This window comes from Oncorhynchus masou, chromosome 22 (assembly GCF_036934945.1).
Source record: "Oncorhynchus masou masou isolate Uvic2021 chromosome 22, UVic_Omas_1.1, whole genome shotgun sequence".
NCBI classification, from domain to species: domain Eukaryota; kingdom Metazoa; phylum Chordata; class Actinopteri; order Salmoniformes; family Salmonidae; genus Oncorhynchus; species Oncorhynchus masou.
In genome coordinates, this window is record NC_088233.1 from 49105375 (window position 1) to 49119638 (window position 14264).

A 14264-nucleotide genomic window follows, 5' to 3' on the forward strand; every position below is an offset into this window, starting at 1 on the left:
TGTGGAAGAGAGCCCTGACCTAAACCCTATCAAACTCTGTTGGGATGAATTGGAACGCCGACTTTGAGCCAGGCCTAATCGTCCAACGTCAGTGCCCGACCTCACTAATGCTCTTGTGGCTGAATGGAATCAAGTCCCCTCAGTAATGCTCCAACATCTAGTGGAAAGTTTCCCCAGAGGAGTGGAGGCTTTTATAGCATCAAAGGTTGGACCACCTCCATATTAATGTCCATGTTTTTGGAATGAGATGTTCGACAAGCAGGTGTCCACATACTTTTGGCCATGTAGTGTTTTTGTATGTGGTTGGATGGAAATATATGGAGTCAAAACAGATTAAACACCAGCAGTTGAGTTTCACCCAGGACTATGCCTAATATTCTAATATCCCCAATTTCAATCACAACTCAATTACTTTCACCTAATATTTGCCCTGTTTGTGTGGGTCTCTCTCTTTCTCTTTTCATTGTGTGTGCGCAGTAAGCAGTGGACCCCCCAGCACAGTGTCCAGTGCAGGGCCCTCCTCCCCCACCTCAGTGAACCCATCAAACCCAGCCATACACTTCAGCTTCAGTGAGTAGTCCGGAACCCCCTCACCGGATCCCACAGAGGAACCGCAGGACAACCCAACACCTGGACCTTCAGAGGAAGCCATTATTAATCCATCCATCCACACTGTGCCCGTCAACCTCTGAGTGCCTTCAAACTCTTGTTAGTAATCACAGTCGCATACAGTGCTGGACCCTGAGGACCGTTCGTCCTATTTTGTGGACAAAAACAAACAAAAACCCTCAGGCGGATTGTCTGTCCAACCAACACTGCCCCATTTGAGCGACAGCCAGGGGAGCCTATGGCCAGTGTCCTCGGCAGGGTATAGACCGGCCTGAGGCTGGATGGAATCACTACAGCCCATCTGTCTGTCCTTGATTCAGACTGCCTGCTGATGTTGTTGCTGAACAGAGACAATGGGAGACCTCCTTTCACAGAGACGGGAGGCAGGTTCAGAATATTCTACACCAATCATTGCAGACAATTATTGGCATACAGGTATAGTTGAGCCAGTTGATCAAATACGGGCTGCTTTCTCAGTTTTGTTGTGTGTCCCTCTTTTTATATTCTGTTTTGGGGTGGCTGTACTTTACGTGATTGGGGGGGTACAATACGATACAACAGGAATACTGTACACTGAGTATACAAAAACATTAAGAACACCTGCTCTTTCTATGACAGACTGACCAGGTGAATCCAGGTGAAAGCTATGCTCCCTTATTGATGTCACTTAAATCCACTTGAAACAGTGTAGATGAATGGGAGCAAACAGGTCAAAAAGGGATTTGTAAACCTTGAGACAATTGAGACATGGATTGTGTGTGTCATTCAGTGGGTGCGTAACTCAATATTAGGAAGGTGTTTCGTTCTGGGGTACTCAGTGTATGTTTCCTATCATGTCTACACAGCATTTTGTCACGCAAAATACACAACTCATATTTTATATACATAATTGTTTTTATGTTTGAGTCCCATGTGAAATACATTTCATATCCTGATCTCAACATACCAAAAATATAAACAATACACGTGTCTCAACACCTTACATAAAAATCTGTGGTAAATATATTTTTTTACAGTATTTCAAGGGTAAACCACTCCAGAGGAAAATAGCTGTGCCTTTAGCCTTCCTCAGTCTATACTGGGTTGGGTCCTCAAACTATTTTGAACATTTCTGCTGTCTTGCCAAAGTTATGTTTTTAATGTTAATTTAAACGATTGTGTATCAAATGGTGTAATACATATTATTTGGGCATTTGTATTGTCTCAGTGGGGATAAATAAAGTTGAATATGTATTTATGGATAAAAAAATAAAAACATTTTTAGATGGAAGGTATGCATTGAATCGTTTAACAAAAACAATGGTTTTCTTGTACAGTAATTCTCCAAATTGTAAAACCAAAACGTTTCTATGGATTCTGAAAAGAATATGAATGTCATTATATTTGTAGTTGGTATGTAGTAGTCTATGCTATTTCAAGGATGCTCTCAACTGCACTAATGTAAAACTAGCACTGCTGAATCTGTTGAACAAAGCTTTATTTTTCTTTAGAGTTTTCTTCACATTGTTTTTCTTGATAGTAATGATTTATTTAATGACTGGTGTTTATAGGTGAAATTAGGACCTTTTTTTTGGTGGTTATTTAATGTGCCATGTAATATCAGCCAAAGATAGTTGATGCTGTATAGAATCATCTCCTTAGACATTGTCTTATTAAGGTCTAGCAATAAAACACCAAGGTTGTTTTATTAAAAGTAATATCTCATTTCTGAAGGTTGTGGTTCTTCATTAGTCTCAGGCACTAAAAAAATATATTTTAACAAGTCTAATAGGGGCACTATTGTGTGGCGGGAGGGGTGGGTGTGGCCAGGTTCACTATTACAGTATAGTATGATATGCTCGCAACTCAGTGGCACCACACATTGGATCAAAAACGATCGTTTGCTTCAATTATTTTAAGTTGAGTGGATAGTGAATGACGGGAGAGAAACAGATCTTTTAACAAGCCTTCATTGTACAATTCAGCAATGCCCATACCGAGCTTAAATGCGACATCACAGAATCAATAGAAAGATACGAAACATCCTAAAAAAATTTATTGTGTTAGTTATCCTCGCATAGGGAAGAGCCACTGAAGTTGCTGTGTTTTATTGTAATTTATCAAAGATGGTGAAGACTGAGGAGAGGCCCACGTAGACCACATCCTCCAGCTCCAGAGTCACTGCATTGGATACATAGTAATGACCCCCACTATACTAACCTGCCCACATTATTTTCTGCCAGTGCCCAGCCTGTTTTCTAAAATGGCGTTCTTTCGCTTCAGCTCATCCACCTGGCTGTCACTCTGGCCTCCAAGTACCTTAGCTCCACGCTCTGTTGCACCACCATGTCTAGCAACGTTCTCAGCCCAGGTGTCAGTTTGGGTGGTCTCTGTAGTTTCGGTCCTGTGACTGAACAGTGGCGTAAAAAAAAAAATTTAAGTCGTTTTTTGAGGTATGTGTACTTCACTATTTAGCCTATTTTTTTTTTTTTTTTTTTTAAGTTTAAACTTCTCTACATTCCTAAAGAAAATATGTACTTTTTACTCTCTTACATTTTCCCTGACACCAGAAAGTACTGGTTACATTTTGAATTCTCAGGCAGGACAGCAATATGATTCACCCACCTGTCAATATAACACGTTGTCATCCCTACTGCCTCTGATCTGTCGGACTCACTAAACATAAATACTGCTGCATGTGGGAGTGTGACCGTCTGTCTCGTTTTTAATTTTTTTAATTAATGGACAATCGTGGCGTCTGGTTTGCTAGTGTATATATAAGGAGCTTGATGTATAGCTTTTACTTTTACTCAACTATGACAATGGAGTATTTTCTCCACCACTGCTGTTGAGGGATGTTATTCTCCCTGATCCCAGACAGAACAGCAACGCCAGCAGAGCTGCAGCACCTCTTCATTATGAAACAGAAACTATGTGTCTATGAGGCTCAGTCCGCTTCTTCTCATACACGCTGGTCATGGTGAACTAATACATGGGAATTTTAACCGGTGTACTCAGTGGAACATTTGGAGAACATAGCCAAGTATGGTGGGTGATGGAACAGAACACGGGTTAATATTGCTACATGACATGTCATTCAACTTTTAAGGCCATGGGAAAATCCAAGCTGTTCGTTTTCTTTCGATAGACAGTATTTCTGCGTGTGAATGTGGATCTGTGTGCGCGGTTGTGCATTTGTGGGAGACTGGTCCCATCTAGTTGTCCAGTCTATACAGGGCGTTTTGTCCCTGGTCTATCAACAGGCTACGTTGTGTTAATTGTCCTTATCGTGGTGAAGGTCTAGACTGACGGAGCCCGTGTTATTGATCTATAAAGAAAGAGAGGGGTGTTGTCTGACAGCTGAGTATATCTGAGTCACTTCTCTTGGCTGGGACGCCTCTATCTCTCCCTCTTTCCTCTCGCCATCTCCTCTCCTTTCCTCTCTCCCCCTCTCCCATTCCGGCAAACCACAATGATGACTCCTTCCTTGGCTCCAGCTCTGAAGTGTTGCTATGGAGACCACTTCAATTCAGCTAGCCCCCCCACCCCCTCTTTGTAATTGACTTCTCCTAGAGACGGCGGGTGAATGGAAAGAGCTGCGTCACCCTACAGGGAGTGCGACGGGAAAAGCTGCGAGTCTGCCTTCTCACCGATTGCCAAACACTGATGTCATTCATACCCACCACCGTTGGCCACACACACACTGGTGCACATACACAAACATGCACACACACTGAATAGATTTAGATAGATTTGATCATTTAAAACACAATACAACCCCATGTGGATAATGAATTTAAAATCATCTACGATTACACAAAACAAGTTTCAAAATGTATTTCCATTATTGTCCTCTTAAATCAATGGCTCAAAAAATATTAAGAACACAGTAGACCTAAGCTACAACACTAGCCATACTTGGGTTACAGATGTAATAATTCATACATTTTTTTAAAGCTGTTTGTACGCTTTCCAAAATCTCAGCACATAAAAAGTAAAAACACAACAAAATGTAAATGGAGATTAAAAGTCTCTCTGCTTAGTTTTAAGTTGAGGCAATTTGTATTTGATAGGCAATGTAGGTTCAGTGTAAAGGGCATCGACGGGACAGCCAATGAGAAACAAAGACAGTTTGATAAAAATAGGCCCGGAGCGCTTCTTCAACAGCGCACTACACCTGCTTCTCTGAATGGTCAGTCACTCCATTGGATCCACTCCTCTGGTACTGGTCCTCCTTTGCCATGAATGTAGCACCCACCTGGGTGATGCCACAGCTGCTGAAAAGCACACGAAAAGCCACATCTCGGCAGTGGTCCGGAGCATTCCCTGAACAGTCCCTGAACTTCCTCTGCTACCTATGGACACAGCATGCAGTCGTGTGTTTAATACTTCCAAACAGACGAAACAAAAAGTCACGTTATTTGAATCCAAACAGCCAGCTAGTTATCAAGCCCGAATACTTTTCATCACAATCCTGAAACTCTTGAGAGTCAGGAACACAAGATGTAGAGCCAAAACCCTGATTTAGAAATGCAACAAAAACCACTTAGAAATAATACAAATATGTACAATAGTTACAGAGCTTTCTGCCTAGGCTACTTTACAGTGCCATGGCAACCACAGAACCCACACTGAATACATGGAATAGACACTGGTGCGCGCACATTTCTCTATCTCTCTCACACACCAGTGTTCATTTTGGCACTCTTTTTTTGAGGGGGGGGGGAGTCTTAGTCATTTTGACTAAAATATAATGACGTCTTAGTCACATTTGTGATTTGAATAATGATGTAGTCTAGTTGTCAAAATGACAAACAGTGGGCCATTTTAGTCAACTAAATGCCCTTTCATTTTAGTCAACTAAATGCCCTTTCATTTTAGTCACATCACATTTGTATTGCCTCCTTACTTCCATGTGCACACACATACAATGCCTTGTCCTACCAACATGCAGAAAAATGTAACATCCTATTCTCTTCCCAACAGCAGAAATATGACATGTACAGTACCTGTCCAAAGTTACGACACACCTACTCATGCAAGGGTTTTTATTTTTTACTATTTTCTACATTGTAGAATAAATGTAGTAATACATAAATGTAATAAAAACTATGAAATAACACATATGGAATCATGTAGTAACCAAAAAAGGGTCAATCAAATCTAAATATATTTAGGATTCTTCAAAGTAGCCACTCTTTGCCTTGATGACAGCTTTGCACACTCTTGGAAGTCTCTCAGCCAGGTTCTTGAGGAATGCTTTTCCAACTGTCTTGATGGAGTTCCCACATATGCTGTGCACTTGTTGGCTGCTTTTCCTTCACTCTGTGGTCCAACTCATCCCAAACCATCTCAATTGGGTTGAGGTCGGGGGATTGTGGAGGCCAGGTCAACTGATGCAGCACTCCATCACTCTCCTTCTTGGTCAAATAGCCCTTACACAGCCTGGAGGTGTGTTGGGTCATTGTCCTGTTGAAAAACAAATGATAGTCCCACTAAGCGCAAGCCAGATGGGATGGCATATATCTGCAGAATGCTGTGGTAGCCATGCTGGTTAAGTGGCCTTGAATTCTGTCACCAGCAAAGCATCATCACACGACCACCTCCATACTTCACGGTGGGAACCCCACATGCAGAGATCATCCGTTCACCTACTCTGTGTCTCACAAAGACACGGCGGTTGGAGCCAAAAATGTCACATTTGGACTCATCAGGACAGATTTCCACCGGTCTGATGTCCATTGCTCATGTTTCTTGGCCCAAGCAAGTCTCTTCTTATTATTGGTGTCCTTTTAGTAGTGGTTTCTTTGCAGCAATTCGACCATCAAGTTGTAGAAACATCTCAAGGAGGATCAATGGGAACAGGATGCAGCTGACCTCAATTTCGAGTCTCATAGCAAAGGGTCTGAATACTTGTGTAAATAAGGCATTTCATTTTTAAAATATTATTATTATTTATTTTTTTACATTTGCAAACATTTCCAAAAAAACTGGTTTTGCTTTCTCATTATGGGGTATTTTGTGTAGATTGATGAGGACTTTTTTTGTATTTGATCAATTTTAGAGGAAGGCTGTAACGTAACAAAATGTGGAAAAAGTCAAGGGGTCTGAATACTTCCCGAATGCACTGTATACTCTTTATATATAGTTCTATTTTGATCAAGAAAGTTTGATTACAAGTGAGACTAGAGATGACGAATGGGTCATCAACTGCCAACCAGTCAGCCCACATGTTTAGTTTTTTGCGTGTGACTTTTTAAAAAACAGCTCATCGTTGACTTGTGTGTGGTCAATGCTAGCTTTGTTCTTAGACAAAGAGAAATATGCAGCATTCACTCAACCCCATACTAGTAAGGATATAACTGTGTAGCTAAAATGGCACTCCTCTCTTAAGTTTGAAACCATGAGCCTGAAATGTAGTACTAGAATATGGGGAATGATTTGCCCTACTCTCACAGATGCCTAACTCTGATGATATGCATCACAGCCCTGTACAAAATGTACATGAGACACACCGACATGCCCACCTCCTGTTTCCTTTCCTCTATGTATCCCTTTCTCAAGCATTTCAAACCTTCACGGATTTGTGAAGGGATGCATTCATTCATTGTATGGTGTCCATAGTGTATGGCAATCATCCATTAAGTAGATTCAGCCACGGGCTGATTTGGAGGGGGGGGGGGGGGGAACAAAATTAAAAATCATTTGTAGACTGCAAATTGACTTCGCTTACATTTGTATATGATCACGTGTCTCTTATGGGTTGGAGTACTTGGGAACAGATTTCCAAATTTAAAATCACGTGGAAAAATTCTCATATCTTGGAGCTACAAATATAACTTTTTGGCCTGTGGGCCGCCAGTTGAGGAAACCTGGTGAATGGTGTCCATAGTTGTATGGTGTCCATTTTAGAACAGCTTCAGAGTATAATACATTACATTTTCAGTTACTTGATTCATTTCTCCTTTTGGCTACATTGGAACTAATACATCTTTCCCCATGTGTTCGGTTTAGTCTGCATATGCCAACCCTTCCTCCTCCCCCTCATTTACATGGGAGTCACAACGAGACACAACACTGACTCACATAAGAGACAAAGATCCCAAAACAACCACAGAGGCTCATGGTCTGATTTCAATAAATGTATTTTTATTTGTCATCACCAGGCTGTTTCCCTTTTACAATGAATCTGCGGTAGTTCTAGCTTTTTGCATTTTAGATTTAAAGAGAGAGAGAGAGAGAGCGAGAATATTGCACTGAAGATAGTAACAGACCTATGATTAATACAGCTGCAAAAACAGAAGAACTACAGTAGTACAGCGTTTTTCTTAGAACAACAACATCTTAGGGATAAACAGTAAAGCAGAAGAACCCAGTAATAGTATATGCCATCCCAATACCAGTTAAACAATCGCCTGTTTCAAATATACGGTTTTAAGAGAGCATTTCTTGATTTATTTCCACGTTAATCAATTATTACATTCAGGATAATAACTAAATAGTTCACATGCAGAGAGATGAGATGGGAGAATGACAGAGAACTTGTGTTCAAATGACTTCATTGTTTCGTAATGAGAGGGATGGAACTGAAATATATTTGTTTTTCATCTGTACTTTACAGTAGTCAGCATTGACTGTTTCTTTGTTCAATGCCTAGGATTTTGAAATGCTTGATTAAAATCCTCTAACATGTGAACGTATAACAGGAAGGATCATATGTTTCATGACATGTCTATTTTGATTTTGTTTTAAGGTGTAAATACATATTTGTGTATCGCACATGAATGTACATGTATCATTCATTTAACTTTTAATTGTTTTTGTTTCAATGTTTTCAAGTCATATTCAGGAAAGGAAAAAGCTGCTGTTGGTACTTTTTCTGTGTTATTGTAAGTGTGTTTTTGTAAGTATTGGACACCAACTGTTTGTGTTGTCGGGAAATCACAGTTTTTTCCTCTTGGAAAAATTAAACAACAGCCACTGCAATATGGATAAAAACGAGATATCCATTTTGAGTTCAACTTTTGTTCTAGAAATTAAATCCGAATGCAGTAGTCCATCACTTCCTTAGGCTATCCTCCAATGATTTCGCATATATTTGTGTACAATTGTATGTTTGTTCGTTTTTTTTAAATCCAGCAGCATTGAGTATTCAATGCCGGGGCGGCAGGGTAGCCTAGTGGTTAGAGCGTTGGACTGAAAGGTTGCAAGTTCAAATCCCCAGGCTGACAAGATACAAATCTGTCATTCTGCCACTGAACAGGCAGTTAACCCACTGTTCCTAGGCCGTCATTGAAAATAAGAATTTGTTCTTAACTGACTTGCCTAGTTAAATAAAGGTAAAATAAAATTTAAATTAAAAAAATTGCACGGGTTGCACGTTTCGTTACCATATTGTGTTGAACGTATGTTTTTAGGACTGATGCCCAGCTGAGAATTCTACTTCATCAGTATCCATTGAGACTGCATTAAGATTTAGTCTTAAGTGCATTACTGTGGCTTGAAAACACGATGACATTTCAAAAGGAGTAAGACAAGCTTTTTGTCGTCATTGTGATGTCGCCAGATTGACTTTCGGATGCAGTATAACTATAGCGAAGTTAGGATTGAGGGGAGAGCACTGACATTTCTGCTAGCTAAAGTTAGCATTGCTAGCTATTTCTGACTAACTTTGCTAGCTCATCGCAACATTGCCATCTCTCTAAAGTCAACTAGATTACATAATGATGGCAAAGTTGTTTTCGAATCATTATTTGTTTACTCTAGCAATGTCATCGTATTTCCAGGCCACTATAGTGTAATTTTGACGTAAGTCATTAGCCCCCGTCCAGATAAGACTGAGCATTAATTTAGCATCAGTCGGACATCAATATGCTGCGGCATTTGTAGAACATTGAGAACAATGGCAACGACGCGACCGAGTAACCTAGGTGCAACCCATAAATAATACCAACCCTACATTCAGTGTTATTATTTCAGGTTTAGATAATTCTGCTCCTGCAAAGTCATATTTGTTGTATACATTTTTGTATTGAGAGTTTCACAGCGTTCTGCCAAGGCCCCAGGAGGCTTGATCCTAAAGGCCGTGTATTTGAAATCAAGCCACCAAGATTTCTCCACCACAATTAAAAACAAACTCAGACTTCAGGACAATACAACATGTCAGACCACTCAGAAAACCCATACAATATATACGTTAAACAGCGCATCTTGACCCTGGTTCCGATTTCCCTCACCCATACAGTACTAGGTCTGTACACCGCCGTATAGTTGGATAAGTTCAGTTTAGAAACCCTTGCAACATATTGTAAAATATCCAAGGCCATATATTTGTACCTTCACTGACAACCTCTCATAGGCTTAGTGTGGCCTCTTTTAACCTGGGGTATGTAATTTATCATCCAGGAAAAACGTATTTATCTGTTTGGAATCTGATTAGCTTATGATGTATTCTTGACCAGAAAAAAACAAATATGACGTTATATTGCCTAGTTTTGCCGGCTGGGCTGATTGCTTGATCAATGTATTGATACATTTGATTCATACATGCCCTCCCTCTCTCTAACCTAGGTGACTCTAAACAGTATTCAACATGACATGCATATCAACGCTATCGCAGTGCATAATAAATCTGTAGCTTACACATTGAGTATCTTAATAATACTGAAAGGAAACATTCACTCGGAGCTGCGCGAGTCTGGCTAGCTCTGCTGCCGGTCTAAGAACAGACCTGGGGGAGGCTCTCCTGCATACTGTTATATCAGCTTACTATACAGTATTTTCAAGCACATTTGAATAAGTTCAACAAAAGGACAAGGATGGCATCCTTCCCAGGCTAGCGCAAGATGGCTGCAGACTGTGGATTAATGGTTTCAGCCTAAGAGGAGACTGTTTAGGTTCTGAGTCCGATAAAGGGAGAGAGTGTTCCCTTGCAGGTTGATGTCTTGTCTGTCTGCAGTCTTGGATTCTGCAGCAGACTATGAGTCAGAGACAGTATCTCCAGCAATACCAGCCTGCCCCACTCAGTCCACTCTCTGACCTGAACTCAGGAGCCCCAAACACACAACAGTTCTAATAAGAAACACATTACATTTTAAGAATCATTAAGCAAAAAAGAAATCTATGACAATCAGACGCTTTTTATAAAATAAATGTTCAGTAATCTTTTTGAAAATACAATCTAAGAAATGTAAACAAAAGAGACATTCATAATTGTGTTAGTCCTACATGTACTGTAACTGATATTGAAAAACAATTTTTAAAAATAAAGAAATCTAATACTGATCATGTGTACATAACTGTAAATTAATTTGATAAATACAACTACCAAAAAAAAAACTCCTCAAAATGTAAGAAAACAATATAACATTAATCAAAAAGTGACTAAGCTCTATGGAATTTAATGTGAATCAGATTTGTAATGAGCTCCAATGAACAGTGCAACAATTTTAAGAAGCTCCACCTCCTGATTAACCAACAAAAATACATACCGCACTGGCATAAAAAAAATAAAAAAAACACTATGATGCATCTTCAAAACCCAACCCTGTCTCCGTGTGTACCACTCATGCACATACTTCAACACACAACTTAATGCTACTTGACCTGTGGTACACATTGCCACATCTCTACCCACTACAATCAACAACATCACATTCATGCTCGTCTGATAAATATTTTCTTAGGGTTGAAAAGTCTGGGGGTTTTTTCACTAGATAAATAGCTACCGGTGTTATTTTTGTAATATTTTTTTTACCTCTTCAATTAAGAAATCATTCTGAAGAACAAGTATTTTTTATTTATTTATTTACATACAGTATGGAGTACTTTTGCTAGGTACTTGTCCTAAAATCAAACGCTACCATAGTTCACATTATGGTAAAGAATGATAATTGTATATTTTCGGTGCTTCTCTCACTAGAACCGCAGCCCCACTCCTAAACCCCCCTCTGGAAAAGTGCATTCTTGCTTGGTGCAATACCTTGCTCTTTGATCATGTTATTGTTTGATACATTTGCTGGGTGACACTTTAAGATAGGGGACAAATGCTGACCAGCATATCAGTAACTGAATCTAAATGTGCTGGCTAAGCTGGCTAATTAGCTTTTCACCTACCAACCTTGTGCGTATACAGCATCCATCCATCTATATTAGGCTAACTAGATATCCCTGGACAACGACTATCGATTTGTCCGTGTGGCATTTTCTCCACTGTTTCTTGCCTTATCCCTGGATCCAAGTTCACGGCTCCACAATGGATAGTATGAAAGGGGAAGCCCTTATCATACTCCTCTCGAATCCTTCTCTCTTGCCCAATATACCGCAACCAGAAGGCACATGAGAGCGACCGCCTACCACCGCAGTCATTTTTGCAAAATAACACCCACACAACCTCCACACAACCCGGTCTCACAAGGACGGAATAGACTCTATTGCTACATTCTCTGCGGAAGGCCACTGCAGTTTCCATCGCTTCATCAAATCGTTTCATACAGACAAGTACAATATAAATAAGCGGGAGAAAACGTCAAAATGTACGGAAACTGCATTTGACATCCTCCTCTGCTGTGTTATCACAAAATAGCATACCTCTAATACAATCTCTCCCTATATCAATATATAATGTTTATACTGTATGTTTTTAATTGAGTATTCATCTAATACAACCGACAAAAGACGACGATAAGGACTTCAGATATTTAGAAAGAACCATTACGCCCAGCAGAAATATGGTAAATATAGAAATACCATCCCATTGCCCGGCACCTACAGTATGACGTTCACTTTAGCGTACACCCAGCCAAACGTTTAGGTATCAACACGTTTGTACTCCATACTTGGAGACTGCAAGGACTAGACACACGGTCAAGAACCCTCTACCTCTTCAAGGAAGGAGTCTGAGCTAAATGCAAGCATCATACTTCAGCCACTGAGGGAAATAACCCATAAAAGCTAGTTCTTTCAATAAAAGTGGCACCTTCAGGCGCCTCCTAAAGATTCACAACAAGCAATGTGGTATAGTCATTTTTTTTGTTGGAACATCAGTTGACATAGTTATTAAGAGTACTGAGAAAGCCAAACGCTATAGAATAGAAAGCTGCATCTTACGTAATATCCCCAAACAGGAATAATATCTCATATCGAAAAACAAAGCCTCAACTTAAGATACTTACAAAAATACTACCATCATACAACATTGTGCGTAGTCTGCGTACAATTGAGATCAACTAACTGTTCACCTCTTAAAGGCTTTGGACTTATTTCGGAGAGTGCTGAACACCTCAAAAGTGTTTTGGCACTTACTTTGGCCCTCCTGGATGTGCCATTTTTTAAATTGTATTTAATTTTGTTGGGTATTTAAGACGATCAGTAAGACTGCACAACTGTGCACCGTCTTCATTGACTGGGAGTTGACATTGTTAAGATGGCTCTTTTGGCTGGAAAGTGTTGTCCATTTAGATGTGGATTTGGGTGCAGTATGATTGAAAAGCTTTGAAATAACTATTGAGAATTACCCTCTTCACAGATGATCACAAAATGTGTGTGTTGGGGAGGTTATTTGTGAAAAGCCAAATGCATTAAGATCAAATAAAGAGGTGGTTTTATCGTGCGAGTATGCTGTTTCAACCGAAAGCGTGCTAGAAATGAATGCACCTCACACCTTTTTACAGCTACCATGGACCCTATATCAATGTTTCTGCCTGAGTGGTGGCTGTTCTCAGGTGACATTGACCAGTTGGAAGCCAGTACACCAACCAAAGACTACAGCAAATGCAATGGAGTCTTACACCATGAGAGAGCAAAATGTAGAGCTGACAGAAGAGAAGGCTTTGGGAGGATAGAGAGTAGCAAAGGACCTCTCTCTACCTGCCAAATATGGAGTGATGAGGGGAGGAGGGTAAAATAGCAAGCGGCGCAGAACTTAGAACTCAATCTTGCAGGCAGGGAAAGACTCGTCCTGCATGACCACTGTGCTGCTGCTGGCCAGGACCATAATGTTCAGGTCCTGCTGTTTTTCATGTGTCTGTTGGTACCAGTCCCGCGTCACCTCCGTGTCATGAGTAGGGATCAGAGTCACCTAGAGTAGAGAGGAGGACATGTATGAGTCAAAACTACCAATACTGTACATCAATACATTAATCAGCCCAGATGGTAAAATTAGGCTCCATAATGTTATGTTTTGTTCTTAGCAGTTTTCTTCTGTTCAAGAATATTTCATATAAACAGATTATGACAATTCCAAAACGTCATATTCTAGATGTTATCTGGTCAGATTACAACCAGATAAAGACATGTTTTGCCAGATGCTAATTCATGTTTTTCAAAATGTTGTATTAAAACCAGTATACAACCGGACAAAAGATGCCATACTGATGTCATTGCAACCAGAGCCATATATTTAGCGTGTGTTCGTAAATTCAATCTGGAGTGCCAGAGTGCCCTCTGGGCATTCATAAATTCAGAATGTTGTCAGCGCATACTGGACACTGGTCGAGGAGTAGGGTTGATCCGAGCGTTCTGACCTCACAACGGCAGTCAAGTACCCAAGCTAACTGGCTAGCGTTTGCTAGCTTCTTAGCTTCTTCCGCACACAAATGAGAGAACACCTCACTCTGACCATTTTAATCGCCCGAGCAGAGCTGGTTAGGCTGTTTTCATGACATCCGGAGCGTTTG

At 40.3% G+C, this 14264-nt stretch overlaps 2 protein-coding genes across 7 annotated transcripts in view; one reads left to right on the forward strand and one right to left on the reverse strand.

Annotated features, from left to right (window-relative positions):
* LOC135509636 (inositol hexakisphosphate and diphosphoinositol-pentakisphosphate kinase 1-like) overlaps positions 1-2321 on the forward strand; it is a 70943-nt gene extending 68622 nt beyond the window's left edge. For all 6 annotated transcript variants that reach the window (XM_064930453.1, XM_064930455.1, XM_064930457.1 and 3 more), the window contains one exon: positions 478-2321. In XM_064930453.1, coding sequence (XP_064786525.1) covers positions 478-578 — 101 coding nt within the window. In that variant the 3' untranslated portion in view covers positions 579-2321. The remainder of the gene's footprint in view (positions 1-477) is intronic.
* Positions 2322-7715: 5394 nt separating this feature from the next.
* LOC135509633 (microtubule-associated protein 1B-like) overlaps positions 7716-14264 on the reverse strand; it is a 62171-nt gene continuing 55622 nt past the window's right edge. The window contains exon 7 of the mRNA XM_064930439.1: positions 7716-13666. Within this exon, the coding sequence (XP_064786511.1) occupies positions 13511-13666 (156 nt within the window). The 3' untranslated portion in view covers positions 7716-13510. The remainder of the gene's footprint in view (positions 13667-14264) is intronic.